A 21086-nucleotide genomic window follows, 5' to 3' on the forward strand; every position below is an offset into this window, starting at 1 on the left:
AGTTGATACAAAAGTAGGCCAACCTGCATCTATTTGAGTTGGAATTGGGTTTACGCTCATTTTGAACCCAACCTAACTCGATGAACCCGATGCTCTTTTATACTATGGATTTAATATGAATATTAAGTTCTTGATTAACATATGTACATTCGACATTAACCCAGTTCATAATTAGCTATATTCAAAATTATATTACTATTTAAATCGTAATTTTACTTTCTTATTTGTATGAACCCTCAACTTTTCTTTTTGAGTTTGTTCTGTCTTTTTGGTAATATTAACATTTCGATTTTAATCCATTTAGACACAACATTTAATTAAATTATAAAATAATACATCAAGGTTCAAATCCGACCAATCCAACTCAACCCACGCGGTCTGAGTTTGTAGTTTTGTTTCAGTTGGGTTGGGTTGAAAAATTTCAAACGGTAAATATTATGTTGGTTTGTTCAAATGTCTTCAACCCGATCAACTCAATCCATAATACATCCCTAAACAGAGGTACACGTCAAATAATGGATATAAAGAGGGTCACAAGTAAAAATAGGAAGGTCACAACCAACCCCTTTGTAATCATGGTGTCCACAAATTCAATCCTTCCATAATATCACTCCATAATATCACGAGACTTACTATTCCCTTTCCCAAACCACCGACGCATTTCATACCATCCTTTTGGATCCCTTTTTTTTATTATATAAATCAGTGCAAAATAATTAAGTGGTCAGAATGATTAATAAGCTTTTATGATACAGTGAAAAATGAAATATAATTGTTTGGTAATTATTTACAATGTAATTAGGACGCTTAATGTTTAAGGAAAACCCATGATACAAACCATTCAGAAGGTTTTAGAAACCACTAAAAGACAAACTTTTTTTTTTTTACCAAACAAGATTCATATCTTAATAAAACTGTTAAAATGTAAACAAACAACCTTGTTAAAATAACAGTCTATGAGATAGATGGTGAACTAATTGGGTAATTTCAAGGCAAAGCAGGCTATGAATTAAAGTGGTGGGGTTAACATGTTGGATCCTAAAGTAACATCTATTTTTACTGATTGTTAAAAGTCTTTATATTAAACCGTTAACTAATTAGACCAAATTGCTACTGGTTTATCTAAAATTTCGAACATGGATACGATAAGTTTAAACTGTATAAGTTAATAATATATTTACGGTACAGTTTATACATCTTTTATACAGTTATATGCATCTGTATGCAGTTTCAGTTTCGGACTATAATACGTTATTGACAATAACCAAGTTAAATGCTAGATGAACATACATATTACTGTCCCACATCTGTTAATTATGAGTTTATTATTTTCAATAAGTTTGGAATATCTCTTTTTTATAAAGCTATTTAAACTATTAATCTGATAGAAGTTTACGTATCTTAGAGTATGTATTTATTTCGTACGACCTATAAATTTAAGATGTAAAATTAGATATAACATTTATTATGTGGACCCCACATCCCCCCACCCACACACACATATATATAGGGCTGTAAACGAACACGAACGGAGACTTGTTCATGTTCGTTCGTTTAACTTAACCAAACACACAAACAGTAAACGAATGAAAATCTTTGTGTTCGTGTTCGTTCGTTTAGAAATTAGGTGTGTTCGTGTTCGTTTATGTTCGTTCATTAACATGCTAAACGAATGGGCTAAACGAACCTAAACAAACGGGCTAAACGAACATAAATAAATATTATTTGAATTCAAAGTACATAAATAAAAGACTATATATTAATTTGATATATAAACAAACATAAACGAATGGTAAATGAACGAACGTTCACGAACATAAATGAACGAATGAGAACATAAACGAACTTCCCGCCGAATGGTTCGCTGAACGTTCAGTTCGTTTACAACTATATATATATATATATATGTGTGTGTGTGTGTGTGTGTGTGTGTCTGTGTGTGTGTGTGGGGGGGAGGGGGGTAATTCAAGGGAAAATTGAATTAGTTTATGTTAAACATGAGATCCAATATGAACCGCTCGTTTGAGATAATTAAGAATATTTCTTAAATAAGCTAAAAAGGTAATATAATAATTTTATTTTTGACAAATAATCAAAATATTTAATTAATTTTTTTTAAAAATATTTAATTAAAATTAGTTACCTAGTATATATCAATTACCTAATATACATCTTATTTTAAAGACATTTGTGAATCAAAGTGTATGCAGGTGATAACGTTCACAATGTTTCATGTGCATCACAATGTATTTTCTTTGTTTTATGAAATATATAATGTGTATTTTCGTTATTTTCATCGTTTTGCAAAAGATATCACATTGTGCATCTTGTATGTATATCCGGGTATCACAGTATATCATTTATAGGTATTACAATGTGTATGTTGTGTTTACATAAAGTTTATCCGAATAAGATTCGCCGGAGAGAGAGGAAAGAGGAGAGATGAAAGAAGATATTTATAAAATCTCTAAAGTACCATTAATTAATATTTTAAGTTAAAATTATCAAAAACATTAATTTTTCTAATTTAACCTTTGATTTGTAGTTAAAATTAGACCTCACGGTTACCACAAACAAAATAGTTCTCATTTAATTAAACTTTTATATATATATATATATATATATGTATGTATATGTGTGTGTGTGTATAAAGGCCCAAAGGTAGTTAGGTTAGTTTATAGGCTATGGAAGGAGTGATTGGTGTGGGTTCTTGGGGTCACATTGCATAAAGTTAAAAAAGGACATTAAGGCTTAACTTTGATATGTACCGACACTAGCTTACAACTTTTAATGCACTTGGTACACATTTACATTTATAAAGTGGAAAACCAATAGTAGTATAACCCTAGTTGCTCTTCTCCTCTAAATAATGCATTTCAAAATAATAAAACCTTTCTACAGTTTTTTACAAACAGTTATTTTTGAACTGATATCTTCAAGTTTATTATGAAGAACTGCTATTCTTGACGTTGTAATCAGTACAATTGGTCGTTGCTTGTGGGATGGCTATCAAGGTTGTGTAGAAGGGTAAATCTGCAGTGGGTGTTGGGGCTACCAAATCTCTAAATCTAGATATGACGTGATATTTATGGGTAATAAAATATCAAAGAAATAATGTCGGGTGTGTAACCGTACATCTGATATTGGAAGATGATGACAGTAGAGACTCATAATCTTTGATTCCGTGTTACTATGTGTCGGTGAGAATACTGGTCAATATGTAAGTCTACATAATAATTCTCTGAGTTTGAAATAAATTTCATTTCAAATGTTAGGTGGTGTTTTTCTGGGTGTTTGAGATTGCTTATTTGAAACAACTTATGTTTTTCTATAAAAACACTTATCAACTTATTATAAGTCAGAAGAGTTTAACTTCTTTAAAACTCCTTATTACCGGTTTGACACCAATATAAGTTGTTTATCTAAACACTCAAAAGTGTTTATTGCCGGTGCCACACCGGAATAAGTCAATAAGTTGTTTTTATAAGCAATACCAAACACCCCCTAAATAGCGAAGAGAAATGGTTTTTATTTATTTTGAAATGACTATTATACCCCCAATAAGGCAATGATTAATGTGTTTTCAAAACACTTTGACTAGGAATAATTGGTCAAAGCCCATTGGGCTTAAGAAACATATTGAAGACCTATCAACATGTGGGTTTTGGCCCATCTAATTAGCCCAATACTTCTTCCTTGATGTTAAGTTAACAAGTGGATCTTTGTTTTTATTAACCTGAGCTATCCAACCCGCTATGCGAGCCGACTAATCCCAGGGCGACCACCTGCTTTGCAGATAGCCCGGAGTCACCGCATTTGAACCTCCGTAGCCAAAAGGGGATTTTTATCTCTTCTTCGATTTGAACCTGAGACCTCCTGGTACTTTTAACCTTTGGAGCCAAGCTCAAACCAATCAGGCACCACCCTTGTGGATTTTTTTGGGGCTAATCAAGTGGATTAAGAACCTTAAATTATTTTAAAACAAATTCACCCGAATAAAAACGGTTTATTTTGTATGTTATACGTCTGATAAAAGAACAGTTTTTGAAAAAAACAGATATCCCAAAATTCATATTTTTCATTTACCAGTTACTTTTCGTATCAACTTTTGTACTGCAACAGTGATTCTTGTGTTTACAAGTAATCATATAGATGATAAATACAACATAATTTCTTCGTTGAAATACAAACGAGCCAAACTACTTTCTATCTATTGACGGTGTTATTCACTATTGTAATCCTTCATTCTCGTGAGTGAAAACTTGCACCCGTCGATTGCATCTTCGATAGATAGGAACACGCATTCTGTCCCGATTTTTTCTATGAAATTCGTAACAATCAACTTCTCCATGACCTCCAGTCTGGGATTTACTAAAACGATCTGTATGTAAAAATAAGTATTTGTAATTAATCAGAAATATTACTTTCGGTTTAAACAGAAGACCAATGTGAGTCGACGTCTGTTAATTACCTTGATTTGTTTGGCTTCCAAACTTCTACGAACTTCGACTAGGGTTTCGACACCCGTTATATCAATAGACGTAACACCTGGATAAATCAGTAATTGAAGGTTTTATTTATGTGATGTGTGAATATATGAAAATATAATATAAATGAAAAGAATTGAAATTTATTACCATAATTACCTTTATATGTAAGGGGCCGTTTACCAAACACTTATCCGGTAAACACTTACCGGTAAAATTCAACACTATCATTTACTTAGTAGGTAAGATTTTAGTCAATAAAAACGACTTTATATGCAACAATTTACCCGGTAAGAGCTGACAGTGGTAAGAATCATTGCCCTCACTTACCGGGTAAGACTCTCGATCATTGTCTTGCTCTTACAGGGTAAGATTTTTGGCATTTGCCATATTCATCCGGTAAGGTAATGTAACTTGATAAACATTTAACCGAGTAAGCATTTGGTAAACGGTCCCTAAGTTTAATAACATAATAATAAATTGAAAGTAATTCAAAACCTTTAGAATCTTACCTCCTAAATCTAATATAACATACTCAACATCATCTCCTTGGGAATCTTTCTTGGCCTTTTCATCTCTAACCCATCTCAAAATCCTTCAAAATATCCAAAATTCATGGGAAAAATGATCAAATTTGAATGTTAGATTTCTAAAATTTTGTAATTTTGTGGCCACGGAGGTTCAAATGCGATGACTCCAGGCTATCTGCAAAGCAGGTGGTCGCCCTAGGATCAGTCGGCTCGCATAACGGGTTGGATATCACGTTAATAAAAAAAATTGTAATTATGCATCAAATGTGGAAATCAAGATTTTTGGTAACCACAAACCTTTCTCTAATGTATCCGGAATTCGCAAAGTAGATTGGAGAACCGAGTTGCAAAACTAGAGTTTTGGGGATGTCGGTGGCACCAGGATACTGTTCTACGTCACGATAGAAACTCGTGTCTGGTATGTTGCCGAGCTTCGAACTTGTGGGCCTGGCTACATACAATAAGGCTCGTACCAATGCTAATGCCACCTGTATAGAAAAAAACCGAGGGTTTTCATTCAATATGACATAACTGTTGGAGTCACATATCAGGTAGACATAAACCATCAAACTTTATATATGTAGGTACTGATATTTCTCTAGAAGTGCTTTTTTAGATAAATATTCATAACGGTTCCATAAATTCTCATATGGTATCAAATCGAGATTAGCCACATTTAGGGGCTCAATACACAAACAAAGGTGCAGTGGGTCTCACGTTGGCTACCCATTGACCATCAAACATATATATATATATATATATATAGAGAGAGAGAGAGATTTGGGATCATGTGAGACCAAAGGTTTTTCGTGAGACCCGTGAGATCAGTTCTCAACCCTTGAATGAGATCTATAATCTGAACATTCATAATCACAAAATTGCCACGAGACTTCTCAATAATCACAAAATTGCCGCCATGCAACTTTAGACCATTAGATCATTAGCTTATAAAGTTGATCAATGAACATAAATTGGTCTTACGGGTCTCACGAAAAACCCTGGGTCTCACGAAAAACCCTGGGTCTCACGTGAACCCAACCCTATATATATGTGTGTGTGTGTGTGTATGTATATGAACTTTCTCTTTCTATATGAGTTATTTAGAAGAAAGATTCAAATGGTGTTTCATATATTCACACAATAACTATCAGATAGTCGAAGATTTATTAGAAGAGATATATACCGACAACATGAGGCCAACGTCCATGCTAATGAAAGCGACACAAAAGAAAGCGACCATGCAAATAGCGAAATCAAACTTGTCGGTTTTGTAGAGATGGTATGCTTTCTCATACTCGATGAGACCAAGCATCGCGGACATGATAATGGCCGAAAGAGCAACAAGAGGAGTGTAACTAAAGAGCGGTGCCAAGAAGAAGAGCGTTAGCATCATGCACATCGACATCACTACGTTCGCCATCTGTGTTTTACACCCCGCGTTATAATTCACCGCGGTTTTTGAAAACGGCCCTACAATCAACAAAAAAGAAACCAAATGGTTATTAGCATAACGGTACCCGCATTAGCGGTGGACCCCAGCTTCCCGGGACGTCAAGAGTTAAAAAATCTTATTAAATTAAGACCTGTGGTTAAGTAGCAGGAAGTGAAAGATCCAACAATGTTCATGAGACCAAAAGCTATCATCTCTTTGTTACCATCAATTTGTTCATTTTCCAATATGGCAAAGCTTCTTCCTATTGCTATTCCTTCCTGCAAACCCCCGTAAATCATCACATAAATGTCAACATTTGACTTTTAATATGCTATTTTTTTTATCTGAGGTAGCTTGTGTGTACTTCGACTAATTTTACGAGGCTCTTAAGTTAACAGCCAGATAAACCTCTCGTAGCGCCCCTCAGGAGACTTGAACTGGTCTCCACTGATGAACAAACCTAAGGCGTTATCAGTTGAGCTATTCGTGTATGCTATTTTTTTTATAACTATGGGTGTTCGGGCTAGCTTGCATTATAAGAAAACTGGTTTTATAGGAGGCCTAGAATGTATAAACGTTCTAATATAATACTTTGTAGAACTTATGTTTATAATATCAAACTATAAATTGTCCTATATCAATAGGTTTATAGGATGCTTGTGGATGTTTTAACAAGCTTTTTAGGATGTTTTTAAAATAATGTGTGTTATTGATACTTTTAAAAAATGTCCTATAAACACATCTTTTTATTGGACAGTCGTGTTTATAGGACGTTTTTTCTAATAATCTCGTATAAAATAGCTAATATGACACTTTATTTCAAAAACATCCTAAAAAACTTGTTAAAACACCTAGAAGCGTCATATAAACCTATTGTAACACTTTTAGGTAGGACGATTTTTGGTTTGGTTCAATAAATGTATGTTGTATAAAGTATTTTATTAGTACGTTTAGACATTTTAGTCGTCCTATAAAACCAATTTTATTATAATGTCGTATGCACTTCGGTTAATCCTGTGGGTCCAATAACTAACGTCCAGTTAAATCTCCAGTGTCCCTCATGGCCGAACCGGTGGTTGTTAAGAAACAAACCCAAGATCTTACATGTCGAGCGATTCGTTTATATATATATATATATATATATATATATATATACACACACACACTATCTTGTATGTATTGGTGTATATCTATTAGGAAAAAGAAAGTGAACTTACAGCAAGAGCAATCATGGCTGTTATCAGTCCAGCTTGAATAGGTGCTGATATATATTTGGGATCAAAGTTCAATCTATGCAAGGAGGGAGGATTAATCCCTTTTTTCAAGTCACCCACCTGCAATTTTTCAAATTATTTTCATTAAAACAAAAATATGTCAGTTTTAACGTATTCTTTATTACAGATGATTGATGGTCAGTTAAGAGGTTGTTTGACATTTGCTGAATGGTTTGGTGCAAAATGATTAATTGGTCGGAATGATTAGGAGGCTTTCATGATATAGTGCAAAAATGAAATATAATTGTATGGTAATTGTTTATAATGAAATTAGGGCACTTGAACGGTTAAAGGAGACACATGATACAAAATCATTCAGAGGGTTAAGATTCTTTTGGTCGGTTTTGCAAGAATGACCAATCATTTTAAAAAGTTAGATGTTAGGGTTTATCTGTAGATGCTTTTATTTGTTGATTTGAAGTTTGAACTGGTTTATAAGACAGATTTTGGTAAATTTCTTAGAAAATGTCTTAAAGTTGGTAGTTCCCTTTTTAAATAGACCTTTAACCATTGTGGATTGCACCCAAATGCAACAACTAGCCTTAGTAACTTGTTTTTTTTAGTATATAATATTTATATATGATAAATAGAATAAATAAACTCATACACTTTCGTTACCTTTGGTGAGGTTTGAACCATTGACTTCTAAAGAGGTCAAAGATTCACATACCGCTAGACCAAATGTCCTTTGATGCCTTAAGAACTTGTTTGTGGATGCATTACCTATTGGTTAATTTTTTTTTTAACAAATAAGAACTTAATTTTTATTTGATTAATTAACATTTAAAAAATCGATCATATGAGCAAAAATCTGAACTTATTCAATATTAATTATCTAATAACAGATACTTAAATATTTAAGATATTAAAATAAAGATTTTGAAAATACGTTTTATAAGATTGAAATCACACCAAATTATGCTGTGTTTTCATAGAAATGTAAAGATAAGCTTTGCGATCGAATTTGTGTATTTTCTTAATACTTTTTATTCATTTATTTATTAAAAATAAAAATGAAGAGTAATTTAAGAGAAATAGAATAAAAGAAATTTATTTATAAAAACAAAAATCAAGAATATATTTGATGGTTGATGACGGTTATAAATAGTGGGATTGTAATCACAATGGTGGTGTTAGATTGATTTGAGTTTGAACTCTAGAGGTCAAAAGTGCTTGGAGGTTATAGGTTCGAATCCAAGAATGAATAAAAAAAATCCATTTGTGACCACGGAGATTCAAATATGTAACTCTGGGCTACCCGCGCAGCGGATAGTCGTCGTATAATTAGTCGGCTCGCATAACGAGTTGGATATCCAGATTAATTAAAAAAATAGTGGGATTGTAAAAGTGTAGGGAGATGTTTGGTAATTGCTGAATGGTTTAGTGCAAAATGATTAAGTGGTCATAATGATTAAGAGGCTCTTATAATATAATGCAAACTGAAATATCACTGTTTGGTAATTGTTAATAATGAAATTATGGTGTTGAATGGTTAGGGGAGACCCAAGATACAAAATCATTAAGAAAATTTTAGAACTATTAAGAGGTAGATTTTTTTTGCCAAACAAGATTTACCTCTTAACGATTTAGAGACTACCTCTTAATGAAACTATTAAAAGATAATTAAACAAACAACCTCTTACTCTCGGACCCGGGAGATGAAATACGTCACATCAAAAAAAAGAAGAAGATGATGTTATTTCTTTTTGATAAATTTAATTAAATATTTATTTAATTAAATTTATAATTTTTTTTAGAAAAGTAATGTAATTTTATGGGATATTTGAAAAAGGTAATTGTGATAGTGTGGTGTTACTTTAAATTATTCCTTTTTATTAAAATTATATCTTTTTATCTGTTTTTGTCTAAGAATAAATACTGTATTTTCAAAGATTAATAATAAGAATAAGAGACTTACGATTGCGATTCCATGTTTCTCCGCATGCGCTAGATAAGCAAACACGCATCCACTTACGACGACCACCATTGGAGCTATTGCCGACACCCAGAAAAGCTTCGGTTTCTTTTGCTTCTGAAAATCCATTTACGTTTACGTCTTAACAGAATTACACATGTCAAGAAAGAAATAGAAAATGAATGACAAGAACGTTTTTTTAGAACGTCAATATATTTAGCAGAAAGTCGAATAGTAAAGCAAATAGGACCACACAGGATCCTAAATCCGTTGCCAAGTCATTTGACTTAGCGACGTCCCAAATTCGAAAATACTCCATGTCAGCATCGGAGCATTCCACGTCATATTTTTCAATAGAAAGAGAATCTCTAATTACTTTCGAAGTGTCACCTACCACAAATTTTGTGAACTGAAGAAAGACCAAGAAAATCACACCAATAGACGTGCTTTCCCATCTTATCTGGAAAACCAAATAGAAGAAGTTAGAAAATTGCTTTTTTTTAAATTACGATTTTCAAAACGGTATTATAATTATCATTGCTACTTCTAAACAAATTTTAACGACATGAGACATGAAGTGGCAACGAAGTCAAGTGTCAAGTCTTGTGAGACATGGCAAGGCAACTGATGGTTTTTAATACAGTGGCTTTAGGGAAAAAAAATACGCATACCATACATATTAACTACAGTCTCTATATATACCTGTATGTTTTATATTATTATTCAATGATATTTGTATCAATTCAAGTTCATATCAAAATTCATATATATATATATATATATATATATATATATATATATATATATAGACTTGGGATCATGTGAGACTAAAGGTTTTTCGTGAAACCCGTAAGACCAATTCTCAACCCTTGGATTAGATTTACAATATGACAATCTGAACATTCATAAACGCCACGAGACTTCTCAATAATCACAAAATTGTCACTGTGCAACTTTAGACCATTAGATTATTAACTTATAAAGTTGATCAATGAACATAAATTGGTCTTACGGGTCTCACGAAATACCCTTGGTCTCACGTGAACCCAACCCTATATATATATATATATATATACTTGTTCAAACGAAAACACCATCATTTTACAAAAAACGCGACCCATATCACATGTGATAATGCAGATGACAGATTTGATGGTATTTGGGAGACTTGGCCCTCAACCTAGGTTGTAGCAAAGATCACCCGTTTCTCTAATTTAGTATCACATGTTATAATCTTCAATATCACATATGATATAGTTGGTGTCGCGTTTTCATGGAATGATGGTGTTCTCCTTTGAACTCACCTCTACATGTCAAGATCTGCATGTTATCGATCGATCCTATAAGCAAGGTTAAAATAAGAGAATAAGGAAATGATTTACATAGAAGTGAGTGGACATAATTCGCATATAATCACATATAATTATACACGTGATTTTATTTTAATATAAAATAACATATGATTTGACCATTTTCATATTCACTTGTTTTTATCACCGTATAATCAGAACCTCCCTCAATCTCAATATGTATATATATGGCATGAATAATGTGGGGTCAGAGTCATGTGTCGTTTGCTGTCTGGTTCTAATATCATCATCGTTTTCATAAAACCGTAAACACGACTACACCAGGTTACCAGAACAATTAATAAACCAGACATGCAGCCGATGGGAATTCAACAACCTTTTCTGTGGGTCCCTATTTTTTATTAATTAAAATTAAAAAATATATAATATAATATAATATAATAAAAAAAATTATACGCGATTTTATAAGAAGACAATAATTCTCAATATCATATATGATTACACTTTTTTGGGATGTATAATTATATATGATTGAACTTGTGTATCATGCGAGCAATCATATATGATATTGAAATTTTTACCTTATCACAAAATGTTTAACTTCTCGTTTATACCCGACCCTATATATATATATGGAATATTAGATACCTCTTTTCTGTACTTCACGATGGCACGTATAACCGATACGACATCGGTATGTGTAGTAAAATGCTTCAAACCAAATATGCCTCTCAATTGTTGAAGGCAGATCAGTGTTGCTGTTCCACCCATGAACCCAGTGATCGTAGAATGTGACAAGAAATCCACCAGAATTCCCAACCTGTGTACGTATTTTTATTTTAGTTTGTTACAAAATAACTGTATGTTCGGTTATTTCTATTTTCCAATTTTGCCCTTAAATATAAGATCAAAATATTCATTATTTTGTTTCTTATGAAGGATAAAATTGACACTTAATTATTTAAAAAGTGTGACAATTACATATTTTAAAAAACTGTGCGGTTTTTTAACCATGTATATTTATTTTGGGACGGTTGGAGTATAATTTTGTACGCTGGAGCTCACCGGAAAACACCAAGAATCAACTGAGATACACCGGAGATGAGTGTGGTAGTGAAGACTAGATCAAGATAGAGTTTTGGATCAGTGGCTGGATCCACTTTTTTTTCGAGGGTTGCGGCTATGATCAATGAGCTCGCGGCTACTGTTCCGACGGCTAGATGCTTCGAGCTCCCGAAAACCGCGTATATTAGCGGGGGAACAAAACTTGAATCTGCATATAAAATGCATCATATGTAATCAACTACTTATCCGCTAATTTTTGACGGATGTTTTAGAGTGATCTAATGAGGTTTTACGTATATTTTACATGGTATCAAAACAAAAGTTTACTGTTATAGCGACTCGGCACTTTAACGTGTTCAAGAAAACTATTCTTTTTCGTGCACATCCACGGGAACGTTCTTAAACAACACCCGATTACGCTTTAAAATCTTGGTAATGCCCTGAAAATCGACTACCATTTGCATCGATCGCCGTCACCTTTCTACGGTAACCAAAGGATTATAAACTCTAAAATTCCAATGCTATTAAGAACCCTTTGGGGCATTTGGTCGAATACTTTCGGTGCATGCAATGCAGAAAGAAACTTACATAAACCAATGACGGGTGGAATGTCAGCGAGCTTAGCGTAGCTGATTCCTTGAGGAATGGCGAGGCTGGCAATGGTGATTCCGGCCAAAAGATCATACAGGAACAACCTACGTGTGTAATTCGGGAGCCATTCAAAGATCGGAACGAAATACTGTAACGTTTTCTTCGCCTTAATTGGCAACGACTTGCCCTTGAAATCATGGAAAGGATCGTCGGGAAAGAAAGTTTCCTTCAAATCAGACTTGAACGCCGTCTTGAAGCTTCTCGGTGCGGCGAAGTTCACCTTGTGTTCGCCGCCGGCACCACCTCCTCCTAACATCGGCGCCATGATTAAAATGGAAGATCGAGAGAGAGAGAGAGAGAGAGTGTTGAAAAGAAAGGGGGTATTGGAAAGGGAGATGGGAAAGGGGTATTTATAGAAGGTTGGTGGAATAAAAGCAGGTTTTTGTTGGGGGCAAAAATGTAAATTTAGAGATATATGGATAAAAAGGTAATTTTGAGGTGGTAAATAGTAGTAAGTTGAGTGAGTAATTTTCGAATCAAGGAAAGACTACTCCATGGTGAATGTCCGAGTCAACCGAGAGGGTGTTTTTTTTGTGTAAAACCCTCGCCATTGTTATAAAAATAGTTGCTCAATATTTGCTATTATATATAGGGTTGGGTTTACGTGATACAAAATTGTTTTTGTGAGACACATGAGACACGATTTTTACATTTATAATTTCACAACAAAATATTGTAAAGATAAAAAAACCGAACATTCAAAGCAGTTTCAAGTGTAAAAATTTTGTCCCACGAAAACAACAATTGTCTTACATGATCCAAAGTCATCATATATATATATATATATATATATATAGAGAGAGAGAGAGAGAGAGAGAGAGAGAAGAGCGATCAAATGCAAGTCATTCATATTTGTATAAACCGTTTAAATTACCTTCATCCGATAATTTCATTATTTAATTTTATGAATTTTTTTTCATGAAATTGTTTAATCTTATGAAACTGTTTCATATAATACTTTTTTTTTATAAAGTTGTTTCATATTGTTATGAATTTTTTTTAATGTTATATGTTTATTTTCTTTTTTATGTTAGAATCAAGTCAACTCATGCTTTAAGAATGTAAAAATAGGTCTTGATGTTGACGTGTGTGAGAAGAAAAGTTATAGAGAATACTGTACGCACTCATTTCATGATTTGAGAATGTACAAAGTCTTAATGTTAATGTATTTGAAGGAAAAATTAATAAATAAAGGTGTTTTTAATAATATATAAGAGAATCTACAACAGATTCTCTGTAATTTATTTAAAAATAAAGAATCAAAAGTCAAAATTTCTAAAATAAATTATATTAAACTCCAACAGATTCTTTATAATTTTTTTTAAAACAGAGAACTAAGTCAAAATCTCTAAAATAAATTACATTTAAATATAACAGATTTTCTATTTTAAAGATTTCATAATTGTATTTAACAATAAATAGGTTTAGCCGACCTTTTATGAGTTGATTTCTTGTTTTAACAGATGCTCTAAATCTTTCTCTAAAATAGAGAAAATAAGATATGATAAAAATTTCTTCAAATTTAGAGAACTTAAAAAAACGGTATTAGTCTGCAACAATTTATCCGGTAAGATTTTAGTCCACCAAAACGGTATCATATGCAACAATTTACCCGGTAAGCGTTGACCGTGGTAAGAGTCATCGTCCCCACTTACCGGGTAAGACTTTTGGTCATTGTCTCGTTCTTATCGGGTAAAATTCTTGGCTCTTACCATATTCATCCGGTAAGGTAATGTGACTTGGTGTTCACTTACCCGAGTAAGCGTTTGGTAAACGGCTCTTTAGTTGCTAAAGCATCACCAATTGTTAGCATGTGTTATATGTTCATGATTTTGTCAAATTTGATTTTGCTTTCTACCACATTAGATTTATCTTTCCTATATATTCTATAACTAGAAGCAGCCCACAACTACTGATGGTGGAACTGGTCCACACTTTTTTGTCTGGCAATCTGGTTCTTTGATGGTGTGTGGTGTGACATTGTACTGGTTTTTGTTGCATCCACCGGAGATCCCTTAGCTGGAAAAGCTAATTGTTGGCTAATAAGTTACAGTACTAGATAACAGTATAAATTGATCTAGATAGATTTTCTATAATTTTATCAAAATGAAAAATCAGAAATTAAAATATCTAAAAGATTTACATTTAACTCCAACAAATTCTTTATTTTGAAAATTTCATCGTTAATTATGTTATTAAAATATTCAGTAAATTTAATATCAGAATAATTTTTAAATAATTTTTTTTTATAAAATCAAAATATATTCAAGTTGATTAATGGAACAATAAAAGAAATAATTACTATTTAATTAACATTATATTTTTCAATTTCTTTTTCAAATTTACAGATTTTCATATCGTTTCTCATGTTTTTTTTATTTTAAAAAAATCTGTTAAAATAAAAAACTCGAAATTTTTTATTTTCTCGTTTTTTAGAGATTTTGAATTTGATATTTCTATTCTTAAGAACCCATATGAGAATCTGTTGGAGTTTCGGTTTCGAGTTTATTGAAATGGTTTATAAGGAGCTTTTTAAAAAAACCCGTCATATATTAAATAGTTTATAACTAACAAAAACAATGCTATTTCGGTTAATATTAAAAATAAGCTGACTTATAAGTGTTATACAAGATTAATAAGGTTTGGACATTTGGGAATCCTGCTCAGCCGCAATCGTCTGAATCTCGAGAAGCTCTTCAAACCAATCATAGGCTTTATTGAGATAGGCGCGATCACCCCTCCGAGAACCGTATATGAGACTTTCATGTCGTTCAGCTCAAGCAAAAACACCAAAATACTGGTTGGACCGGATATGTAATACAAAGTTTTAAACTTCTTACTTTCCGATTCAATCTGCTCTGAAAATACAAAAAAAAAAAAAAATACGAAAGTTCTTCTGTAATCACGGATTTAAGTCTGTAAGATCATTGAGGATTTTCTTAACTGTTTTTCAAAGCTTCCTCAGACTGGTATATCAAAACCATGATTAAAAGAAAAGAAAACAAGACTAAGAGATTGTTTACTTGCGACTTAATTAGACTTATTGGCCTATTTGGCTTATTCGCATAACTCATTTGAGTTGTTTATTTACGGTTTATTCGCACAGAACATGACTTAATGGCACAAATAGAAATGGTGTATTGTCCACATTCAGCTATAAAAATGACACTCTTACCCTTTATTTAAAGCACCACCTCCTTCCCATATGAGATACCTCATCCTCGGCCTCTTTATGATTTTTTTGTTTTGATGTTCAAATAATTAATATTGGGGGGTAAATCGGTCATTTATGTTATTCAGACTGTTGGTTTAGATAAAAAAAAAAGTAAACAACAACACCCATTTAACCAGACAGACAAATTTATACATACATGACTTAATAAAAAATTTGGTAAACAACCCCTAATACATCAAAATCAGATTTAACTAATAACCAACTGATTATTTTTTTTATTTTTTCAAAATCATATAAAACTGTAAAAACAAAATTAAAATGGATAAAGAGTAAAAAAAATGCAAAATTGATGATTTAAGATTTTAAATTATTTAATTCAAAATGGAGATCGGATGGCATTAAATCCCACATATCTTTATTTAATATGATCCATTATCACGTGTACTTCTAATTTCTTAATGAATAAATTTAGTGATGATTTATTTTGTTTTATATAATTATAATTTGGTCGTGAAATCATTATATTTTTATAAAATATTCTGTAATTTTATATATTAATGACCATCAACTTTGATACGTAACAATTTGTGCATTTCATAAATTTTTGTCCAATTAGGTTCGTCTGATTTGCACGAATGAAATGAATTTGGGGGATTTAGATTTTAAATTCATTTCAAATTTATGTTTGGTTTGTTGGATTGTCTGGATTTGAAATCATAAGATTTAATTGAAATCCTACAAACATAGGATTTTGGAATCCTTAGGAGGTGTTCGGGATTTCACAGGATTTCGTAGGATTGTATGCAATAAAGTTCTAAAAAATGTTATAAACGTTTGTTTTGTAATAATGGCAAAGGAAGGAACAATCATAAGACGAGGGTTGTGGCTGCTACCAATCTGTTGGTGACGAATCAGGTGGGAACGCAGGGGAGAGGGAGAGAAGAGCACAAACGGGAGGTCGACTGTGGTGGTTGCGAATGGAGAAGGGGAGGCTGACCATGGTGAAGCTAATGATATTAATAATACAGTATTTGGTTTAGTATCTTACTTTTGAAACGCTGATTTTTAAAATAAACGAAGCTCACAATGGGTATAGGGAATTAGGGATGTAATTATGTTTCAGGGCTTGTAAGAAAATCATGAAATCATCGGCCTGTTATTAAAGGGTTTTCAATTTAGCAGTATTCGAACATTTAAACCTGCAAGAGGTTAGAAGCTCAAACCTCGTCAAAGAACCAAAGATTTACAGGGTGTGTGCATTCATTTGTCGCGTAAGAATATTTATTGGTATATTCAGTTGCAACAAAAATGACGTGTAAACCAAGTTCAACGAGCTTTTAGGACTCAGCAAAAGGGCTTGTGTGAACATGTCAATCTAATTGTTCGATTGTTACCTTTAACGATAGTAAGAGCATTTGAATAAAACAACTTACCTCAGTAACCATTGCGTTACAGTTTGGTGCATTTAAAATGCATGTCTGATCTTACATTCAACTATCAAAAACAACATTGACCGTCTTTCTATCAAACACAACTTAAAAAGAGGAAAAATACTATAAATCCACGTTACAATTATATTTACTGGAAAACGCATATGACCCAAAAAAAAGTCTGAGATATAACTTTATACTGGTTTATTTACGTAGTTAAGCGATTTATGTTTCTATAAGCTTCCAGTTGGTGTATTTCTATTTCATGTTATGAAATGGTGTCTTTATGTTCTAACACGAGTATTTGCTATTTAGCAATAATTATGCAACTGATTGCTCGATAATTTCCCAATTTGATGAATACACATATTGGTTTGAGCTTGAGCTCTAAAGGTCAAAAGTACCTGGAGATCCCAGGTTCAAATCCAATGAGAAATAAAAATCTCTTGTGGACATGGAGGTGCAAATGCGGTGACTCGGCCACCCGTAAAGCAGATGGTCTTCCTGAAATTAGTCGACTCGCATAACGAGTTGGATATCCAGGTTAATCAGTTATTCACAAGCACAAGATGTTATAATCGATGGCAAAACCAGCAAATAAAGGAATGTAACTGAATCCATAGACTCACATCAAGATTCGGCTTATCTGAAATACTCTCACTTACTCTGAATTTGTCTTTTGTTGTTGTCTTTTTCAGTACCATTCTTATCAGAATCTAATGTTTTCATATCTGACAAATATTCATGCGATAGTTATCTGATTTCATTAATAGAAAAGATTTATGTTTAAAAGAATGTGAAAGTTTTAGTAAGATGCTAAAAAGAAAAAAAAAGGGAACATGATTTGTCTTTTAATTCCATATAAACCTCCCTCAGTTAACATTTTCCCCTTTTGAATGAAATGCAAATGGGATGAAGCATCCTTAGTCAAATTGCAATTCTTTTGCTTTGGTTTTGTGGTGCTATTTCAACAACCTCAATTATCACTACACAAGAAATGTGCATTTTGTAATGGACAAGAAAAAACATATACCTTTTTATTTATGTATTTATGATCATCGATCAGAAAAATACAATAATATATGAAGATATAATTAATAAGTTCAGGATTTGAATACTGTTAAATTGTCTGTTTTGATAAATCTGTCTATCTGAGAGTAGGGGCGCTCAGAAACCCGACCAACCAGATCAATCCAATTCAACCCAACACGAAATAACTCAACTCGAAGCAAACCGATGTCTAATCAAGTTGTAAAATTGTTAAACTGCAGGTATTGGGTTGATATTGAGTTACTATTATTCAAACCCAACCCGATGAACCAAATATCCTTTTATTTCTTGGATTTAATATGATTGTTGAATCTATATTAATATGTACATTAGACAATTATATTATCATGTATGCTCTTCATATACATATATTTTTAATCTATTCATATCTTTATATAACTCATTCATATATATGTTCAATAACTGTGAACATATATATGTAAATTGAGAAAATTAACTTAATGTGATATACGTAAGAAATATGGATATGTTGTATCAAATTGTTGATGACGAAAAAGAAATTATGAGTAGAGAGATATAACATATTCTAGGTTAGAAAAATATTTTAATGTACCAAAGTATCAACCCGACCAACCCGTACGGGTTGGGTTGCACTTTGGTTCAGGTTCGGGTTGGGTTAAGGTTTTTCAAACAGCAAACATTTGGTTGGGTTGTTCAAATATTTTCAACCCGATCAACTCAACTCATAAGCACTCCTATCTGAGAGATGAGCGACTGATGTGGTTGAGGGAGGCAAAAATAGAGGTTTGGATTATTTTGGTATGAATTTGTTTCGAGGTGGCTTAATGGAGGCAAGAAAGGGGTCGTGGCTTATTCCGTATATCTATTTTGGATAAATGGCTTAACGATTAAGCCGTAAAGAAACACTCTTGTATGGTTGAGTGAATAAGTCGCACAAATTAAGCTCTTTTAAGTTGTAAGTAACAATCCTTGTTGATTATAGGACAATAAGTGACAATCTTTATTAATTCTTTATTCTATGTATTCACCCCTTTTAAGCTGTCATCACGCTTTAACTGCTTAAATAAAAACAACTGGATAATGAACCATGGACTTTTTTAAGATTATGTTTCAACATGTCGATGGTCGACCTACCACAAATTCCTTCAATTTCAAACTAGAGAACTATAGTCAGAAACAATTGCGTCCGTTTATGAAGGGGTCGTTTACCAAACACAACATTATCACTTACTTAGCGGGTAAGATTTCAGTCAACAAAAACGGTATTCTATGCAATAATATATCTAGTAAGCGCTAACCGTGGTAAGAATTGTCGTCCTCACTTACTGGGTAAGACTGTCGGTCCTTGCCTCGTTCTTACCGAGTAAGATTTTTGATTCTTGTTATATTTATCCGGTAAGGTAATATGACTTGATAAACGCTTACTCCGTTCTTAACAGTGTAGTACTCGGAGGTTGTCCCCTTCCTGCCGGCTCTCTTGTAGCTATTTCCACAAGTCTTGTAATTCCAAAGGTCAAATTACTTTTCTAACAACTTCCACTAACCATCATTATATAACACCTTTTTTGAAATTATTTTCAACGTCCAACATTATGTTACACAATAATTATGTAATATTTTAATATTTTTTTTATCTATTATTATATTGATATAATACAATATAATAATCAGGGGTTATTTACTTAAATGTTTTCCAGTAAACATACATCAGTAAGAGTCAGTATTCTTCTTTACTTTACCGGGTAAGATTCTTGGTATTTGTCATGTTCATCCAATAAGGTCGGTGACCTGATAACCACTAACCGAGATAAGCGTTTGGTTAAAAAGTCCCTTAGATTGTCAAAAACAAATTTTATATTATTGTATTTCATCTGGGACTTGGGTTATGTCACTACAACAAAATCGGGTTTATAGGACGACATCAATCTCAAAACGTCTTAATAGACTGTTTTATATGATTCAATTTATATGACCAAAAAATAAAAAGTCTTATCTAAAGGCATTGTAATAAGTTCATAGGATATTTTTGAGCGTCTTAACAAATTTTTTACGACGCTTTTAATATAAAACGTCACATTAGCTATTTTATAGAACATTATTTGAAAAGTGTCTTATAAAAAGATGAGTTTATGGGACATTTTTTTTAAAAAATGTACTCTAAAATAGCTAATGGTGACACTTTAGATTAAAAGTATCCTAATTTTTTTGTTAAGACGTCCGAAATCGTTCTATAAACTTATTACAACACCTTTAGATATGACTCTTTATGTTTTGGTCCTATAAATCGAGTCCTAAAAAGAGGTCTACTATGACGCTTTCAAATTGGTGACGTCCTATAGACGTAATTTTGTTGTAGCGTGCATAAAAGATAATCATATAGTTATATCCATTTAAAGTCTACTATGTACAACTAATAAAGCATATATTTCATGAAGTAAATGTGGGTGTATAGTTGTTGCATATTTAATTCTGTGACAAGTCAGATTAGCGTAGTTGTGACGATGCTAAAATAACAGTAAAATGTGACAAACTCAATCATTACTGATAATTGTTGTAACACCTCAGAGCCTAAATTTTTATATTGACTAACCATAAGGGTGGTGTTTGATTGGTTTGAGTTTGATTTCAAAAGTCAAAAGTATCAGAATGTTTCAGGTTCAAATCCAAGAAGGTTAATAAATGAAAATAGAATTGATGGTGTTTTGTTAATAGACGTGAAAGAGAGAAATTGTTTGGAGAAATTGGAAGCATAGTGTTATTGGGAATGGAAATACATGTGGCTTGC

The 21086-nt window shown here is 32.4% G+C and overlaps 1 protein-coding gene across 1 annotated transcript; it reads right to left on the minus strand.

The window, feature by feature from the left end:
* Nucleotides 1-4058: 4058 nt before the first annotated feature.
* On the minus strand, nt 4059-12978 carry LOC112516891 (probable sulfate transporter 3.5). The gene is made up of 12 exons (XM_025124136.1): nt 12602-12978; nt 12014-12221; nt 11597-11768; nt 10033-10098; nt 9642-9755; nt 7667-7783; nt 6601-6727; nt 6201-6487; nt 5315-5505; nt 5000-5082; nt 4472-4548; nt 4059-4381 (listed from the first exon to the last, which is right to left on the minus strand). Exons 1-12 carry the CDS (start codon nt 12927-12929, stop codon nt 4223-4225), a joined length of 1929 nt encoding a protein of 642 aa, XP_024979904.1. The 5' UTR covers nt 12930-12978; the 3' UTR covers nt 4059-4222.
* Between the last annotated feature and the right edge of the window lie 8108 nt (nt 12979-21086).

This window comes from Cynara cardunculus (assembly GCF_001531365.2).
Source record: "Cynara cardunculus var. scolymus isolate 2C chromosome LG 8, CcrdV1, whole genome shotgun sequence".
Classification (NCBI taxonomy): domain Eukaryota; kingdom Viridiplantae; phylum Streptophyta; class Magnoliopsida; order Asterales; family Asteraceae; genus Cynara; species Cynara cardunculus.